This window comes from Rosa rugosa, chromosome 6 (assembly GCF_958449725.1).
Source record: "Rosa rugosa chromosome 6, drRosRugo1.1, whole genome shotgun sequence".
Lineage (NCBI taxonomy): Eukaryota > Viridiplantae > Streptophyta > Magnoliopsida > Rosales > Rosaceae > Rosa > Rosa rugosa.
The window spans coordinates 40,942,387-40,960,883 of record NC_084825.1 but is presented as its reverse complement, the minus strand read 5'-3'; the positions used below and the strand labels follow the sequence as shown (position 1 = coordinate 40,960,883).

Below are 18,497 nucleotides of genomic sequence, written 5' to 3'. Positions count from 1 at the left end.
CAAGCCCCATATAATGTACAAGGAGGATCAACAATTTTTTGAAGTCAAGTGAACCATTTCTCCATATCACTTTAAACTTCAAACAAGGCAAATTTCTGAGAATAATCTGTAAATATAGAATTTATGATAAAATTGGACAAGAACCGACATCCCTTCAGGGTATTGTTTGCAATTACAGAAAGAGTGATAACTTGAAACGTACACGAATGACCAAAATTCAAATGAAAGACCCACGCTAAACACAAGTATCCTGCTTCCAGTAGAAATGCAAATACAATCTTCTTTTTAAGTGACAAGAACTGCTAGCAGTAACTAAAATTTAATAGCATGCATCTAGGAACAGAGAAATAGCACAAGTTGATTGCTATAGGTCCAACAAAGATTAGACTTTGGCAGTGCCCTGAGTAAATTTAGGGTCCTCACATCTGTAGTGGCCATCAGGCCCTATTCCAAAGCCTTTAGGATCGGCAAACACATTCTCGAGCAGCTGGCTGCGAGGTGGGAGCGGGCTCTCGTCGGCGAACTCAACAGCATCCTCAAGCACCTCATCTATCTTCTTATCTATGGCCTTCAGCTCTTGTTCACTGGCTAAGTTGTGCTCGAATATGTATTTCTTCAAGGCTGTGATGGGGTCTCTGGCAGCATAGTGTGCCTTCTCAGCTGGCAAATTAGAACCAAAAAATGGCAGTTAATATATAACAACCTCAATTAAATGACGTGAAAAGAAAATGAATCGATCATGCTAGGTGCAAAAGTCTGGTAAAGAATAATGATAATTTGATATGTGGTGTTCAAAATTGAAGTGAACAAATGAACAGACACTTCACTAAGGTTGGGGAAAAATGGTAAAGTCATGGGCAAATGTAAACTGTAGCACTCCTCTAATAAATGATTTTATCAGCTGATAGAGGTGCTAAGAAATCAAAGAAACTCCATAATGCCAGCCTAGTAAGCTGACTGACATGCTTCTTCAAAATTGGAAAGAAAGCAACTATCTAATATCCAAACTAAAGAACTATCTACTTAATTTGGTTGTGCAACAAAATAAACATCATGTTATTGAAAGCTAACAGGTAAAAATATTATAAGAGAATCCAAATGAATAGGACAGACATGAATGGGTTAAGTCAGCTCTTACAATGTACAACAGAGAAGCATGACGAGGAAAAGAAAAATTCAAATACTAACCAGGGTCACGGAGCTCATCGGGATCAGCCAATGAGTGTCCTCTAAACCTATATGTTTCACATTCCACCAAGGTTGGTCCCTCTCCTCTCCGGGCCCTTCCAATTGCCTCCTTTGCCACTTCCCTCACCTTCAAAACATCCATCCCATCCACATGAACACCAGGCATACCAAATGCAGGTCCCTTCTTCCAAATTTCGGGATCAGAAGTTGCCCTCAGGTGCGACATTCCAATAGCCCACAAATTGTTTTCCACAACAAATACAATTGGTAATTTCCATAATGCAGCCATGTTCAAACATTCAAAGAACTGGCCATTGTTAGCAGTCCCATCTCCAAAAAATGCCAACGTCACATGATCACAGTCTGCCTGTTTCAACACTTCCCTCCTATATTTAGAGCTGAAGGCTGCTCCTGTTGCCACTGGAATCCCTTCACCAATAAATGCAAACCCACCAATCAAATTGTGGTCTTTTGAGAACATATGCATCGAACCACCTTGGCCCCGGCAACAACCGGTAGCCTTTCCGAAGAGCTCACTCATGACTTCACGAGCGGGGACACCCTTACTCAAAGAGTGAACGTGATCACGGTATGTGCTCACCACAGTATCTTCCTGCTTTGTAAGCTTGATGAACCCAGTTGACACAGCTTCTTGGCCATTGTAAAGGTGAACAAACCCAAACATTTTGCCTCTGTAATACATCTGAGCACACATGTCCTCAAAAGCTCTACCCAATACCATGTCTTCATAAAGCTCCAATCCTTCCTCTCTCGTTATCAGCTAAATACACAAAAATTCAGAAACCATAGTCTCAGACACTGTTCATTTCATTATAAGAACATAAAATCTTCACAAACCACACTAGGAAAAAAGAACTCAGATGGGTACTTCTACATCCCTTTGAACTTAATTAGCTGTATATAATGAAGTTTCCCTTACTTTAAACATACTCGAATCAAATTGATCTCCAAACAAGTTGTATTTTCGATTAGACAAAGAACTCAGATGGGTACTTCTACATCTCTTTACACTTAATGAAATGTATACAATGAAGATTGCTGGACTCTTAAACACAACACTCAAATCAAATCAAATTGAACTAAATGCACCCAAGTTGAATTTTTTATTGTAAATTTTGGACCAAACAACTTGAATCATGCTTGATTGAGTTCAATTCACAGCTCGTAAATCTCAGCTAACCAGCTCTTCAAAACCCAAAAATCTTTCTTCAACAGTGAAAAACCAAAATCCAATTCTCTCCTATTCCAACCATGCATGGCAAACCAAACCAAACCTTCCAAAGAATTCAATCAAAAGAAATGAAAAGAATGATTACCAGATTGGTGGAAGCACTGGCCTTCTTCTCCTTGACAGCCTCGGAGACCGAAACCACCGCGGATCGGCGCTGCGCATTGGGCTTGGCAGCTACACAACCGGGTCGGAGCTTGCGGGTGGATCCCAAAAAAGACGGAGTCTTTGACATCAGCAGAGAAGAGGGTACCTTGTCATTGGATCTGGCAGCGGCGCCGGCGGTGGTGGTGTTGAGCCGGAGGGGCTGGGTGGTGGCGGCAGAGAAGGACATGGCTCCTCTCTCTCTCTCTGTGTTTCTATATTTTGGGTTCAAGGGAAGAGAGGAATTTGGAGGTTGAAGCGAGAGAGAAAAGGAGAGTATAAGAGGAGAAGAGAAGGCGGAGGAAACGAGAGAGAGGAGCTTGGAAATAACCGCCTGAAGGGCTCAAGGGCGTTGGAAATCCACCCAACTCAACTAACTGCTTGTTCCAAATCACTACTCTGCTACTTGCCACTTGTGGGAGTTATGTGTCTTGTTTGGCTTCTATGCTATTTTGGGGTGTCACATTAGGCCTTGTTAAGTCCGAGGGTCAATAAAAGCAAAAGAAACGAGGTAGAGAACGCGCCTCACGCGCCTGAGAAAAAAGCAAAAGCAAAGAGAGCTCCCTCCCGGCCGAACGCCGCCGCCGCCGCTTCGGCCGCTGCGTTCCGGTCCGGGAGAGGATGGTGGTTCCGGCTAGCAGCAGGGTTCAATGGCAGCGACTCGGTCCGGGATCCGAGAGAGGTTGTTCGAACTTGGAGAGGGCAGATCGATCTAGATCCGTTCTGGCTTCGGGGGCGAGCACAGGGGTCTGCAGGCGTGATTCTGTGGTGTTTCTGGAGCAGTTGGAGTGGCTCTGGGACACGGATGGCCGGCGGCGAACCATGGAGGCTCAAGAGGTAGTTTCGATCTGGGTTCGGGTGGAACTGGGTCCGATCTGGGTTTGGGGATGGACGGGGGTCTGCAGGTGTGCTTCTGTGTTGTTTCTGGGGCAGTTGGAGTGGCTCTGGGACACGGATGGCCGGCGGCGAACCGTGGAAGCTCTGCGGCAACTAGGGGCTGGGGGACGGTCGCTGCGATCCCGATCTGGTCGGTTCTGGATTGGGTTTTGGGCACCGATAGGGTTGAAGAAGGGCCTGCACAGTGTCGTGGTAATATGGCGGTGCAGGGTTGCTGCGCGGCGGCGTTGGTCTACTCGAGGGCGGTCTGGTACCGGAGGTTGCAGATCGATGCTTGCTTGGTGGGCTTCTGCTTTGGGCCTCTGGGAGAGATGGTGGATGGGCCGGGCTTCGGCTGTTGGGCTTTGCTGCTGTTTTTTATTTTATGTTTGTTTTATCTCTGTTTGTTGTTTTGTTTGTTTAGTTGTTTGCTGTTTGTGGGTTGCTTTGCGCATGCTGCGCGAAATAAGTCCCTGCATTCGTTGTGTAGGGATCGTTGGGCTTTTTGCCCGTGGGTGCACTCTTTGTGCCTTGTCTGCTCTAGGGTGGCGGCGAGTTCATTGCTTTGCCAAATGGTCGCTGCCTCCTAGTGGCAGGGTGAGACTTCTTGCCACTGGATGGAGATTCAAGTGGCAACATGATAGGAAAGCTGGTAGTATGGATATTACGCTTTGCTGCATTAAAGTTGCAGATCGAGTAATCTTTCCGTTGTGTCACCGCTGGGAAGCAAATAGAACCGTCTGTCGCGCGTTCTTTGCTAGCTGGTGTGGATTGGAGTACAAGTTTTTAGTTGAGTCGTCTCATGAATTTTTTTCTGGATGTACTCTAGTTGCATATTGTAATCTGGGGTTTAGGCACAATGTCCCCCCCTTGTATTCTCCGGTTTCATTAATGAAGGCTTGAGGGCAGCCGCACCGGCCCTTGTTCAAAAAAAAAAAAAATCCGAGGGTCACATACTATTATTGTTGTTCTTGGACAGTTGGGGGATTTGAGGTGAAGGGTTTTTTTTTCTTTTTCTTTTTGGGTATTGAAAATGGTAAAGGTGTTTTTGTTAGTGGTTTTGGGTTGGATTCATGGTGAGGGATGTGAGGCAAAAGATGATTGGAGAAAAGACATTCAATTTGTGTTAGTATTGTGTGTTAAATGTTGGTGTTGTGATTGTGACCTTGTGGACAAGGATGAGTTCCAACGTGTCATTGGATGAGGACTAAGAAGTCTATGACTACAAGTTTCTTTTTATCACATGGGTGACAGATATAGTCAGTGTTTTAAAAATTGTTAGGTGCTAGGGGCGTGAAGAGGAGCTTAGAACTTAGACGGCGAGTTTTGTGCGTATTACGAGATTTTTTTTTTTTTTTCATATCACTAAGCATCTTATATCACTAAGCATCAATTGCTTCGATTAGTTCGAGTGGCGCTCAAACTAGCCTGGTTTAAAAAAAAGATCAAAATATTTATTTCTTTTAGTCAAATGCTTAAAAACTACTTTTTATTTTTCTCATATTTTCAATAAATCATACTATTAGATATAGTTTTTTCTTTAATTGCCCTTATTTATATATTATAAAATTAAAATAAAATAAAAGTTCGCCTAGGAATTTACTTCAGCCCCGTCTAAACTCCTAGGCTCTATGCCCCTCCCTACCTCCCGCCTAGAATATACAATCCTACTCAAGTGGTTAGTTAATTCTATACTCAGTTATACTTAATTGTCATTAAATTTAGATCTACATATAAAAAATAATGAGGTGGTTCGCATTATTCTTCACCTTTAAATACACAAACGGGTACAAACTAAATTAACTATTAGAGTAACTTGACATGCCATGCTAAACCATATGCTTTAAACTAATAAGTAAACCTATAAATACCTAATAGATGGAGCTATTTGACAACAAGGGTCCATAGCTCAGTGGTAGAGCATTTGACTGCAGATCAAGAGGTCACCGGTTCGAACCCGGTTGGGCCCTTAGCTAATTTTTTTTTTTTTTTTGGCAAATTCAGTTGCAACCCATTGGACCAAGCCCACCCGGCAAGGGCAATAGTTCCCCTATTCTCGTTAAAACGGGAACCTTTTCAGGCTCTGTCTCTATGTCAGCGTCCCGGTCTCTCATGAAAATCGCAGGTGATGAAAGCTTCACTCTTTCCATTCCGTCGATGAAACAGAACAATCCCCAGGTGAGTTTATCTTATTCCTTACTCATTGCAGGTTTTTGCTGCTGTTTCTCTGAGTTTTGATTTCCATTGTTGATGAAAGATCTGCAATCTGGATTGCTTTGCTTTCCTTTGATTTGGGTCTCCTTTTTGGATGGTAGTAACTTTTTTATTTTGGGTTTTAGGTTTAAGGAGAAGTTACACCAAGGGGCGTCTCCTTAATCCTCCTGTTTTAAGGATTTTAGATTCACATTTTAGGCCACGGCTTCAACATTGTTATTAAAAATCGTATTTCAGATTGCTGATTAATTGTTTCCAACAAAGTTTGGATTTTTAGTGTAGTGTGGCCTAAAATGATATCCAAATGTAATTATTTCCAAGCTTTCAAAGTGTAATCTACATAAAGTATAAGGTGCTAATGTTTTGAACAAATTTTCTTTTTTGTTTTTGTTTTGCATTTTGTAGAGAGAGAGAGAGAGAACTGAACTAGTTCTTCAAATTTGCTTTAGTAAAAAAACCAGGTTAAGAATATGAATTTCTTGGATTTTGCAGCTTATGAAGAGCTGTACATAAGGAAAAGGAGAGTCCTTTAAGCAAAGCAACTTTGAATTCTTGGATTTTGCAGCTCACTAGTTCTACCTGGCTGTTACTGTCTCGGCTGGTGAGACTCCTTTTTCTTTTTTTAAGACCTAGTTCTTCCTGTTATCAGATCATGAATATTTTGTCCAATGTTAATGTTTCTTCAATTTCTTGATTTGTAGTGTAGTTTGAGGAAACAAGTGAAGTTCCACAATGCTTCAACCGCAGATTGTACAATCCCCAGCTAGGCTAGGCCTATCGAACCCCAATTCACCTGCTTTTCAAAACCCTACCCCTCCAAAACTCCCTTTACAGCAGCAGCCTTCTTCTTCTGCTTCTGCTTCTTCTTCTTCACAGCATTCCAATCTCTCCCCATCGCTGCTCTCTCTCCTCTCGCCCCTCCCAAGAGCCCAATCCCTTCTAGTTCAAATGGCCTCCCTCGCGTCTAAACTCTTTGAAGTCTCACCTAATCGGTCCCTTTGGCTCAATGCATTCCGCGGTTCCTTCCCAACCTTCCTTTCTTCCCAAACCCAATCTCAGTTTTCAATCCCGCTTGAGAACTGTCCTTCCTCCACCAAAGATGTCCTCTCCCAGTTCACAGCTCTTCAAACCCAACTCTTTGAGGCTGTTGCTGAACTCCAAGAAATTCTTGATCTTCAGGACGCTAAGCTGAAAATTGCACATGAAGTACGGTCCAAGGATGTCTCACTTCTTGCCTTTTCCAAGAAACTCAAGGATGTTGAGCAGGTGCTTGATAATCTTGTTGATGATTACTCTGATTTGTCCCGCCCCAAAAGGGTAAAATTGGATGATGGTTCAGAAGATGATTCTTCATGCACTACTACTGTTTCATCTCAGTTGAATTTATCAGATATTTTGTCATACGCGCATCGGATAAGCTACACAACATTTGCACCACCAGAATTTGGGGCTGGACAGGCTCCTCTTCGCGGATCACTCCCACCTGCCCCGCAGGAGGAGCACATGCGTGCTTCTCAACTATACAATTTTGCAAACCTGGATGTTGGTTTGCCCAAGACTGTAGATAGCACGGAGAAAACAATTGAAGCAATCATGGAGCCCCCACATCCTGCTCCAACAGAAGCCAATCAAGCTCCAAACTTTGGTGCACTTCAAGGTCGGCTTCCTCCAAATATCACAATTCCGTCTGGTTGGAAACCTGGGATGCCTGTGGAGTTGCCTACCGATTTTCCTATGCCCCCACCTGGATGGAAGCCTGGGGACCCAGTGCCTTTGCCCCCAGTGGGATCTCTTCCAGTTCCTAAGGTCGAGGATCAACATTTACGGCCTAAACCTCAAGCAATGCATAAACCGCAAGAGCCAATACAAGTTATGCATGTTGAACTGGATATTCCTGATCAAGACGATAGTAGCGATTATAGTAGCGATGAAGGAAGCTTTGAAGATGATGATTAGCAGATTGTCCTTTTGTTCTGACTTCTGAATGCATATGTGACTGTCGTTTTAGTATTCCATTTACATATTTCCCTTGAATCTCAATTTTCGTATTTCATGTACATTCAAAATCCACTTATTTTGAATATCAATAGGTGCACTTGGTCCTTCCCATCTCCAATTTTATTTCGAGTTGAGTAGTTTGAATGGAGAGATGAGAAACTATTATCATTGTTGGCTATCTTTGATTTGAAATTTTGAATTATGCCGTGGAAATACATTACTCTCAGTTCAGTTGGGCTTCTCGAGCATTCACCAAAGAAGCTCATTGCAGGTCTCTATTGGCAAAGCACTTGAATCGGAAGTCTGAAGTTGCCTGATTTTTACATTAGCAACAAACTTGGGAAGGATACACATTACACAGTACATCTGAAACTGCCAGTGTTCCCCAGTGACGTTGCTATTTAGGACTTTGGAGACTACCTTCTGAAAGTTCCATGCAGACGGTATCACCATGAATCCAGATAAAGACACGTGAAGCTGGAAGGAATATATTTGATTTACTACAAAATGGCAGATGCCTTTCTATAAATCATTTACAAAATTTGTGGTACTTTACAAAGTATTTACAACAGATCTAAATAGAAGCACAGAAGGATTAAAAAGAATACAGGAAACGGAGGGAAAACGGGTTAAAACTCAGCTAGCATGGTTAGTGCCTACTAGATATTATTGGACAGCCTCTGCAGAATCCAACTCCAGTATTGTTACTTGTTAGTTGTAGATGGCAATAGTATCATCGCCTGCTGATCTTGTCCTTGCCTGGAAAGTGGATATCTATATGTTAGAAATGGACACCTTTCACAGACTCACAAATTTCATTACATTTACAAGAGACCTAATGAGATACTTACCATTACCAAATAAGTTTGTTTTCAAGGGAAACCGAAGAGATGATCCTTTTACTTTTACCTCCCTGAGTTGCTTGATTTTACTTTGTTTCTCTGTTCTCACAAGATCACTGCTGCTCTCTCCTGGTGACAGAACAGGTCCGTGCTTAACCTTTTCATGGTACACAGCTGGTGGGGCAAGCCTCAATTGAGGCATGTTTTCAATCTCGACTAATCCACGATGTTTCTGCAAATTGGTCAACATCTCAAACTGCAATATCCAAGTTCAGTTTCTCAATTAGTTTCATGTACCAAAAATCAAGGAAACAAAAATGACAATAATGACAATGATAATAAGAAGTTGCTATACTCGTGATATCTGCTGAATCCCATAGCTATTCTCAGAAGTGCTTTCATGTGGGTGAACAACTGTTCCATGAGTATGATGGGTTCTTGATGAAAACACCTTCACTAAACTCTCCTCTGCTAGAACCGATTTGTTTTTAGACCTCTGAGATTTCTTCTTGGGCATACAAACTGGGCATCCAGAGGACGAGCTACGACTTGATGTTTCATTCTCTGAAACTTCGCATTTAAGATGTGTTGCATGACCACAATTGAAAATGCGAATGTAGCTGGAAGAGTTCTTGTCAAGGAGGCAATCGCATATGCAACATTTTGGGTTGCGAGGAGCATACCCATGTGAGGCTCCTTTCTTGAGGATGCTCATAGTATAGAATGTATCATCTTCTATCAGGGACTTGGCAGTATCCTACATGACAGATAGAGTTAAAGGCAACCGAAAAGAACAAAAAGAAATACAATACAAAGCTTCAGAGGAAACAAATTAGATATCCAGAGTCTAAATTTGAATCCAGTCAGTGCAGAAAGTTTAATATATCACTTAATCAGTAGACTCTGCATAAGATTTGAGTGCTGCTCAATAGCCCCACAATACAGCTAGAAATGAATCAACTGCAAAGCGTACTGCTTCTGTCTATGCAGATATATTTAATGCAACTGACAATTGTAGCTTTGACAACCAACTTTCGATGTTGTAGATATTCACAAGGAGAAGAAGCAGAGTAAATCACCAAAATGACATAGAAGATTTTATTGTAGTTTTTATTTTTTAGTTTTTAAGAAATAACATAGAAATTATTCATGCTTATTGCCTTGTAAGTACGTTCCACAAGAATGACTTTGACACAATAATTCCCTTGAACAAGAATACATCATGTACATAACTAGCATAACTGAGATTAAAATAAAGCTGCTGTACCAGAATTCTTCTTTCGAAGCCATATGTGCTAAGCATCCCCAATATTGTGAATTTAAAATCACCAAATTCCTGGCTACCATTGTCAGAAAGGAGCTTTGACATGATAGTTGGAAGGCGAACATACCCTATCATGCCCTCAACAATCTCCTTGATGAACCGAGAAAACAATTTTCTTAAAATATCAGCACCTTTATGAGCCTTTGGGATTCTCCACTTGATGGTGAAATTAATTTCATCCTCTTGTGAATGCAATGAATTGGTTACCATTCTATTATGATCTTCTCCTTTAGATACCGTACCAGCACTAAACGAATCCATTAAAGGCTCACAAAACCTGTATTGAAAGTTGGGAGGATGATTAGTCTTCAATAATTCCATGATCATGTACTGCAAGACTACAATGAAATCCTTCATGGATCATCCTAGACAGATAACAGAGAGCACGGAACCAGTTTTTAAAGTGCAATAATAGATAGAATGCTCCCTTGTATATCATAGTTATGCAAGTCTTTATAGTCAAGATAATCAAACAAGCTTCCTTTTTTCTTTTTCTTTATTTTATTTTTTGGGCCGGGGGGGGGGGGCGCTTCTGAATAGGGAAGACAAAATGCTGAAATTGAAGAATGCATTATGGCCAGATAATTGTGCATGAGTAAAGCTTAGCTGAGACCAAATTGAAAACTGAACTTACGAGTCAAGCAATTTGAACCAGAGTGCCTCTGATTCATCAGGATTTAGACGATGGGTGTTCCGTTGGCACAATCCTATACATGCATGCAATATACTGTCTATATCATTCACCTGAAATGGAAAAATTTACAAGTTATACATAACACTTCAACGAATCTATAGAAAGCATAAAAAACCTAACCACATGCTAGATTCAAAAATGATATTTACCGACCTCCTCCACTTTCAAAGCATTGCTCAAGTATTCTGTACTAGCAGAACCACGTGAAGCCCCACTTAAATTTAGACTACCAACAGCAGTTTCAAGCTTGATAAATTTGTCATTGAGGGTGGAAAGTGTAAGTAAAAGTGCACTTCCAACATCACCAACCCTCTCCAACAAGAATGATGAAGCATCTATTATTGCATATTTCTGGCAGAGGCGTAAACAGTGCTCCACGCGATAGCTATCAAATGTCTCTAGGAATTTGAGAACTGATTTGCATTCAAACTGGCATAACAGCTGCAGAAGTAAAAAGTGAAACATTTAAAACCTGAGTTGGTATCCCAACAAGTGCTCCACAAGAATTTCTGAACCTAATCAAATTGGAAGTAATGCATAAAGACCGCAATGACACTGAATAAGCTTCATGACCAGAAAACAAACTTGCTCACTATTTCAAGCCTCAAAGTTCAAAGTTGGCCAGAATGAATATATTGAAAATAAGTACACTTTAATTGAATAAGCTTCATGACCAGAAAACAAACTTGCTCACTATTTCAAGCCTCAAAGTTCAAAGTTGGCCAGAATGAATATATTGAAAATACGTACACTTTAACTGACCCAAATAGACTGGAGCACAATGGACACACTTAAAGCTCACAATAGCTCAAGAAGGATCAAGAATTTCAGAGACAAATGATGAGCTGAAAACATTGATTCATCCAATAAACTTAGTTAAAACTTAAAAATAACAAAAGATCACTAGTTTATGAAGCGCTCACCTCCAGATAAAGCTCAATCATATCATCAGTCAAATTAATAGGACTATCACGCAAAAGCTGTGGGAAACTAGAGACCCTTTCCAAGAAAGCCTCAACTCCTTTTGTTTGATCCTTTACTCCCATAAGATTGTCGGTTTTTAAACTTGAGAAGTCGAGGGTGCCAGATAAATGAACCTCAATCACTGTTTTTAAGTACAGGAAAAGGCTTCGTGGATGGGAGCGAAGTTCAGATAGGATATGAGAACCTTCTGCACTGGTAAAATGGTCCATGACCAAGAAGAATGCACCCTCTCTACATGGGATCAGAAGATGTTAGAAATTGAATGAATGAGGAAGAACTTCAATTAAAATGTGAAAGATGAAAAAGAAAAGAAATATTCATGATAATTAAGGAATCACCTGTTTAAGTTAAATAGCTCTGGAATTCTAGAAATAACTGCTGATCGAAAAGCAGCACATTCATCGTCAGTCAACTGTAACAATGTTTTGTTGATAAAGGCAAAGGCATGAATGGGTTCGGCTGCATCTTTCATATAGCAATCCAGGGCAGCAATATACTGATGTCTGCTGGTATGAATTAGGCCACATACCTAAAAGACATCAAGAAACCTTGTAGTGAGCAACACTGTATGAATTGTATCAACATGTTTCTAAGACAACATCATAAGCTAATAGGACACTTGAAGATATACCTGGTAAAATTGTGCTTTCTCACATAGCTGTAACACAGAAGATGAATTCCAATCAGTCTCCGGCACTACCTCAAGAAGGCCAAGAACCTGCTTCTCTCTTCTTTTTGAAATCATGCTATCTCCAGAAACAGACGTTGGAAAGTTATTCTCTGATGTCAAATACTCCAAAATCTGAGAAAGTACAGTCTTCGAGACATTAGCTTTTCCACATGCAACATAATATGCAATAAACTCGAATAGATGATCAATATCTTTCTTTGAAGGCCACTCTACGACTGATCCAGAGTCAACACTGCTAGCAGATCCATCCTTCTGGGGAATGTCCTTACTAATAATGTGAATAAGAGTATCAATTGTATTCTGGACCAATGAATCCTGACTTTGAGCCGTTGAATTATTCCCATACTGCAGCTCTGTATCTGCATCAGCTGAATTTTGAGAAGAGAAGTCCCATTTCGAGGTTTCAACTTCTGTGAAAGCACATCTCAGAACATCTAAAGTAGCTTCAGTATCTAGCTCTAAGAGATAATAAAGGTTGAGATATTCTCCTCCTGGGAATTCGCTTGAGAGTGCTCTTGAATTAGGGGCATCAGAACCCTCCAATAAAAACTGCAAAAGTTCTGTTCTGAGAGATGGCAAGCGTGAAGGAGGAATTTTTCCTTGTCCTGCAAAGAGAGATGATTGATGCAAAGTTTCTTAATCTGAATAATGAAGTCAAAGCCTAGGAAATATAGAGACTGAAGTGATTTAAACATGTGTTCCAGAATGCTGGTCCTCCTTCACCCCTTCATACTTATTCTGTGACATTTCTATATCTTTTTCTGTAAATTACTTCAAGATCCAAGCCATTTCTACATAGGTTTATAATAGAAAGAGATATCCTGCTAGAGTCCTGTGATATTGAAAGGCCCAACCTTAAGTGAAGTCTGTACCTGGTGGAAAAAAAAGGCCTGAAAAGCAGTACTTCAAATAAACTAGCATCCTGTATCTGCAAACAACAAAAAGTAAAATAAGACCATGGGAAAGTCAAATAGCAATATGCAGCTCAAAACTAAACTGAAATATATGATACAACTCATTATATGGTTTTTTATCAAGTTAACCAATGAAAAGAAAGATTCGCTAAGATGTCGCTGGAAGGAGAGGCAAACTTAAGTAGTACGACAAACTACTTAAAACATTTCCAAACTCAAGTGATTACAACATGAGGGAGAAACATCAAGGAGATCGTACCCAAGGGCCATAGCACCTTCTTTGTGACTATTTCGCAAGACCACCAACAGCTCCTCTAATGGTGACCTGAAATCATTCAATCCTTTGTTGAAAAGATACACCAGGGCACTATATAATCCATGCTCGCGGCATAACCTAACAACCTACAAGAAAGGAAAAATTAATGTGAGGTGAAAATTTAAAAGAAACAAAACTAGTGGACAAAAATCACTAGCAAAAATCTGAAAGGTAGAGACCTGATTGAAATCCAATGAAGAAATATCCATGTGAAGGACACATTGCTCAACACGCTGTAACCACCCTTTGTGACTGTAATGTTCTACCAGAGCTTGCATAATCTTAGAAAAGGGAAAAGGGAAAGAATGTCATTATGTAGATTGTAGAATATAGCTGCCAATACAGCCAAAGTACTTGAACATTATACAGTACCTCAGGCGGAAGAGAACCAAGCATGTCCTTCAATATATAAGGCTCCAATAGTTCCAAAAATGTGTCTAAAAAGATTCAAGAAAAACATATTAGTAGCATGCAATAGTGGATAAAAAGGAAAATTTTGTATGTAGTGTACTTCTAGCTATGAAACACAGCACATACTTCATATGCTGCAAATCTACAGCACTGCAGCTCACACAACCCGAAAGCAGTACAAAATTCCTAGAACCTAATTGCCTTGTTCTATCAAATACTGAAGTATTAATCCACTTACCATCAAATCATGAAAGGAAGTTGAAATGCAGGTCTACTAAGACTTCAACAAAGTTATTCTCAAAGATGAAAAGTTTCAACCCTATACTGCTTAATGCACTTCAGCCTTTAGAATGACCCTTGCCATGAGTTGTAGTAGGACAATAAAATTGGTACTTTCATTTTATGTATTGTTGATGCTACAAAGGTACTCTTCTTAAAATGCCATTCAGATTCAATCATAGTTGGTAGCAAAATGGAGTTTACCACTTCATAGGATAAGAAATTCAAGAATGATTCCCATATTTTTCACTTAAATAAAATAACTCTTAATCCAGAGATCCAAGACTTCAGAAAAGAAAAGAATAAATGCATGAAGTTCTACCAGACCATTAAATGCAAAAGCACACTGGGTTGATAATACCTCTCTGTTGAACAGCTACAAACTTCAAGAAGATCTCATCAAAAAGTATGTCAGTCCTCTTGATATGGACACAGAATTCAACTGCAACCCCACCAACACGGGTGTATTGCTCTTTAATTTCAGTGTGCACAGTACTACTTTGTCTGTTTAAGGCATCAACTTGATCCATTTTTTCAATTTGGTTGCAGAATGCTACTGAAATATAAGAAAAAACTTCCTCTACATATGACAAAAGCAGCTCAACCAGGTAGGGCATTATGACCTCCTGTACAGCATCCAGAGTTCTAGGAAGGTCAACAACACCATGAGCTTGGCCATCATAAATTGTCATTGCCATGTTCAAAGAACCCATCCAGTCACCAGCTCTCCGTAAAACCTGAATCCGTTCCTTCCATGGGAGAAGCCGGGAAACAATAAGATGAGTAGGTCCAAGTACATATACAGAAGCTCCTCTTACAGCTATGCAATTGTTATAAGCTTTTTCAGGGTTTCCAAATACATTGATGAAGTGAGTATGATAAGAAATGAGATCATCCCCTCTAAAACCATCTAGAGAAAAACTTGTTTGGTGAATTACAGTTCCATCCTTTGCAAACAAACAAAGTTGTCCAGTTATCGTGAGAACCACCAGCATCTGCAGACAAAAAACCTCAAATTATGCCCATCATGTTGTGAGCTAAACTTGACTCCTACACCATCTACAGAACTCTTCTAGGCAGAATAACATAAATTCAGCAAAATAAAAGACATTAAATCAGGCACATACCTGATCGTCCAACCAAGCCACACCTATGGCTGCACTTTCAAGAGACCATTTACCATATACTTTCAGCTCTGATTTGACCAACTTTGCTACCTGAACTTTCCGATCCCAAGCAATTGCAAGTAATGAAACTCTTTCAACTGCTTCAGTAGGCGTATTCTCTAATCCAAAGAAATAAATGAACAAATAAATGAATGGCTGAACTCTCATCTTAGGAATCCGTCAACTGGTAATTTAACAGGGAAAGTCAAACCTTACCACTATTAGTAGGTGAATTATGCAATTGAGTTGTGCATTTCCAAGCAGTACAAGGCATGGAACCCTCCCGAACCCCATCTGGTTTAGAAAGTTGTGCATAGACATGCAAAGTGGGAGTTAGTCTTACCTGCAAAGAAGACACAAGGTTTAACACAATGTGAAAAAATAATGTGCAAAAAGAGCCAAGCATCAATTCTTAAAATATAAGGTACATGGAATTCACTCTATCATCTGAGGGCTTCATACCACCAAAGCATTTTGATGGGTGACAAATACGACCACACCTTCTTCAAACAAAGAGGATCCTTCATTGAAGAGTTTCCAACCTGCATCCCCACCAACCACACCACCCATCATACCACCAATACTGCTGCCTGAACCCATCGCATTTCCCTGAGAGGAAAGTGAAGAGCTTCCACTCAATTCATCAATGAGGAGTGGTGAAGCTGACAGCGTCGTGCCTGTTTTTTGTCCATCTAGAAGGCACTGTTCCAGTGAAGATGAATAAGATGATCAGGTTGATAAAATTATATTGTTGGAAGATCACACATCAACTACTACATGCCTACATCTGTCAGCAATGCCAAATAGTGATTTACCTGTGTTTTGATGGAGAATCTATTAAGCAGGGGAACCACAGAGAAGGAATGTAACAGTACCAGACCCTTACTATCCCCAGTAACTGCCTTAAAATTACGTGTGACCTGAGAATCATGCCCCAAAAAAAAAGTATGTACAACTGGAGCTGTATGTTCTCCGGTAATTACTTTGGCAGCGGATGCCCTCTGAACATCCCAAACTGTAATGTGACCATCGGCGTATCCAGCTAAGAGTAGATCCCCTTGCTGATTGAAGGATATAGAAGTTACCGCAGCATAAGACCGCTCTCCTTGCAATCCAAGAAATATCAGCTGGAAAATATAATCCATAGTGATTAATATGAGTTACCTATCTCAATTTCATAATAGGTAAGACTAAGTAAAATATGGAAATGCTGCTTGAAACAAAAAGAATTAAAAGCAATAAGAGCGAGTTAACAGAATGTAACCTTTGCATCCATGTTGTCAGCATTATAAGGAGAGTATTTACTGGGGACAACAAGGACAACCCCTCTCGACATTCCTATTGCAATGTAATTACTGTGAACTCCCAGTACTTGTGGCGTACCATGATCACGCCTCAAAGCCGGAGCAGAAAGGGTCCGCGTAATGGTATTTTTAGCATCAACATTGAAATATCCCAATGTGGTGGACCCTCTCCGAACACCCTCAAGTCTCATAGGTTGAGCAGCAGCACCCTCTTCCCAATCCAAAGCAGTTGAAGCTTGTTTCTTCTCTAGCTCTTCGGCGATTTCAAGTGGCTTTCTTGATTTCTTTTCCGCTTTTTTACTAATCCTCCTGCTCTCTAGTTGCTCGATTCTCTCCTCCACAAGTTGAGTGATTGAAGTTCCCAATGCATCATCATCATCATCAAAATGATCCTCACCATCTTTATCATTGTCATTATCACCAACCTCATCATCACCATTATTACCACCAAGATGCTGCTCATCCTCACCAGTAGGCTCATCCTTAACATCACCATGTTTCAAAGAAAGACTATTTTCATCTAAATCTTCTTCCTCTGGTGGACCTTCCTCCGAAACCCGAACATTCTCATCCAATTCATTATCTTTAACATCAGTTGCATCTAAATTTGTTGAATTCTCATCCAATTCTTCACCAGCATTGCCAGCACTAACTTCATCAACCTGACTCACCTGCTCTACCTCCCTCTCCCTCTCCAAAACCTCATCTTTCCTCCCCAACTCACCACCAAAATCCTCCTCTACTTCATTCGAATTCGACGGCGTCGTTTCGGAACCAACCGCATTGCTATCCCCGTTAAAATTGGACCCTCCCTCCGATCTCTCACCCAATTCCGCAGCCTCCACAACCTTCTGGAAACTCCCGCTCCCGGCGCTCCTCCTCGACTTGATCGCCGCGGCGTGCGGCGTCGGCATCGACCTCGAAGCCGCCGCAGCCGCCGCGAGCGCGGCCCCGGGCTTCGCATTCGTCCTCACACCTCCCAACAGCCACGGCGACGGCCTCGAAACTCTCCCGACCGAATCGTCCGGGAAATCCCCGGACCTAGCCCGGCTGTACAAATTCAAACCCGGCCGGACCGCCTTCTCCTCCAATTGACTCAACCGCGCCGCTCCCTCGGTTCTTCCGCTGGCGACCGAAACGGCGTCGCTCTGTGGCGGTTTGGGATCGGACGCGAGGAACTGAGATAAGGTCGAACTACGCGGGGAAGAGGAGGGGGATGCTGACCTGGATGAATCGGTGTCGTTGAGGATTTCGTCGATCGTACGGCGAGGGACGGAGGTGAGGTCGTGGTCGGAGTCAGAGGAGGAGGAGGAGAGGTGTGAGTTGAGGAACGAGTCGAGGTCGAGCTCCATGGCGAGTTGTGGTTCCGATTGTGTGAGCTTCTTGGTCATCTCCAGAGCTCTCTACTGCTGCTGCTTCTTCTTCTTCTTCTTCTAGCTATGGCCGGTAGTTCGTCTCCGTCAGTATAAAAGTCTGTTTCTTGTGAATCAAAACTACGATGCGCATGTCGTTTGGTTACAGTCAAATTGGAAAGGGATTAACGACATGTCGTGTACAAAGGGTACCAAACAATTCCGATAGAGGCATAGAGCTGAAGGATTAGTGGTGTTCAAGGTTGACTTGAAATCTTTTTGTTTCAAGTCATGAAGAAAACTTTTTGTCTCCCAGAACTCATGTTGGTATTTTATCTTCTAAACATGGTTTCAAAATTTCTAATCTCATGTTTGCAAATGACTGTTTAATCTTTGCCAAAGTTTCTCATTCTGCAGCTGCTAATATTGCTCAGATTCTAGCCAGATTTTCAGAAGCTTATGGACAGCAGATAAATTTTATTGAGTCCATTATTTACTTTTCCTCTAATGTTTCTAATGCCGTTAAACGCGATATATCTGCTATGTTAGGC

General features: G+C 41.2%; 3 protein-coding genes and 1 non-coding gene across 6 annotated transcripts; 2 read left to right on the top strand and 2 right to left on the bottom strand.

Annotated features, from left to right (window-relative positions):
- Positions 1-92: 92 nt before the first annotated feature.
- Positions 93-3,021, bottom strand: LOC133714747 (pyruvate dehydrogenase E1 component subunit alpha-3, chloroplastic). The gene is made up of 3 exons (XM_062141000.1): positions 2,526-3,021; positions 1,189-1,969; positions 93-660 (listed from the first exon to the last, which is right to left on the bottom strand). Exons 1-3 carry the CDS (start codon positions 2,769-2,771, stop codon positions 383-385), a joined length of 1,305 nt encoding a protein of 434 aa, XP_061996984.1. The 5' UTR covers positions 2,772-3,021; the 3' UTR covers positions 93-382.
- Positions 3,022-5,355: 2,334 nt separating this feature from the next.
- TRNAC-GCA (transfer RNA cysteine (anticodon GCA)) lies at positions 5,356-5,427 on the top strand. The gene has a single exon. It is a non-coding gene; the product is annotated as a tRNA-Cys (tRNA).
- A 49-nt stretch (positions 5,428-5,476) lies between these two features.
- Positions 5,477-7,780, top strand: LOC133715561 (mediator of RNA polymerase II transcription subunit 4-like). Of its 3 annotated transcripts, XM_062142095.1 has the most exons (4): positions 5,497-5,635; positions 5,797-6,023; positions 6,164-6,272; positions 6,373-7,780. In XM_062142095.1, exon 4 carries the CDS (start codon positions 6,404-6,406, stop codon positions 7,625-7,627), a length of 1,224 nt encoding a protein of 407 aa, XP_061998079.1. In that variant the 5' UTR covers positions 5,497-5,635; positions 5,797-6,023; positions 6,164-6,272; positions 6,373-6,403; the 3' UTR covers positions 7,628-7,780. The 3 variants fall into 3 exon arrangements, with proteins under 3 accessions (XP_061998080.1, XP_061998078.1, XP_061998079.1); XM_062142096.1 differs by lacking the exon at positions 5,797-6,023 and having other exon boundaries at positions 5,477-5,635; positions 6,378-7,780; XM_062142094.1 differs by lacking the exon at positions 5,797-6,023 and having other exon boundaries at positions 5,477-5,635.
- Positions 7,781-8,147: 367 nt separating this feature from the next.
- Positions 8,148-18,053, bottom strand: LOC133715560 (uncharacterized). Its single transcript, XM_062142093.1, has 19 exons — positions 16,555-18,053; positions 16,106-16,417; positions 15,753-15,992; positions 15,507-15,633; positions 15,252-15,409; positions 14,486-15,119; positions 13,807-13,871; positions 13,614-13,715; positions 13,378-13,520; positions 13,077-13,132; positions 12,145-12,809; positions 11,852-12,042; positions 11,453-11,744; positions 10,683-10,970; positions 10,470-10,579; positions 9,779-10,112; positions 8,867-9,268; positions 8,521-8,767; positions 8,148-8,428 (listed from the first exon to the last, which is right to left on the bottom strand). Exons 1-19 carry the CDS (start codon positions 17,983-17,985, stop codon positions 8,403-8,405), a joined length of 5,823 nt encoding a protein of 1,940 aa, XP_061998077.1. The 5' UTR covers positions 17,986-18,053; the 3' UTR covers positions 8,148-8,402.
- Between the last annotated feature and the right edge of the window lie 444 nt (positions 18,054-18,497).

What these genes read in the sequence shown, in the direction of transcription:
- LOC133714747 (XM_062141000.1), bottom strand. Translation starts at nt 2,771, where the DNA reads ATGTCCTTCTCTGCCGCCACCACCCAGCCCCTCCGGCTCAACACCACC. An exon ending in CCAGTGCTTCCACCAATCTG is followed by an intron (nt 1,970 to 2,525) that starts GTAATCATTCTT and finishes TTGTGTATTTAG; the next exon opens with CTGATAACGAGAGAGGAAGG. An exon ending in CGATGAGCTCCGTGACCCTG is followed by an intron (nt 661 to 1,188) that starts GTTAGTATTTGA and finishes CTAATTTGCCAG; the next exon opens with CTGAGAAGGCACACTATGCT.
- LOC133715561 (XM_062142096.1), top strand. Translation starts at nt 6,404, where the DNA reads ATGCTTCAACCGCAGATTGTACAATCCCCAGCTAGGCTAGGCCTATCG.
- LOC133715560 (XM_062142093.1), bottom strand. Translation starts at nt 17,985, where the DNA reads ATGACCAAGAAGCTCACACAATCGGAACCACAACTCGCCATGGAGCTC. An exon ending in CCCATCAAAATGCTTTGGTG is followed by an intron (nt 15,634 to 15,752) that starts GTATGAAGCCCT and finishes TCTTCTTTGCAG; the next exon opens with GTAAGACTAACTCCCACTTT. An exon ending in TGATTGAGCTTTATCTGGAG is followed by an intron (nt 10,971 to 11,452) that starts GTGAGCGCTTCA and finishes TTACTTCTGCAG; the next exon opens with CTGTTATGCCAGTTTGAATG.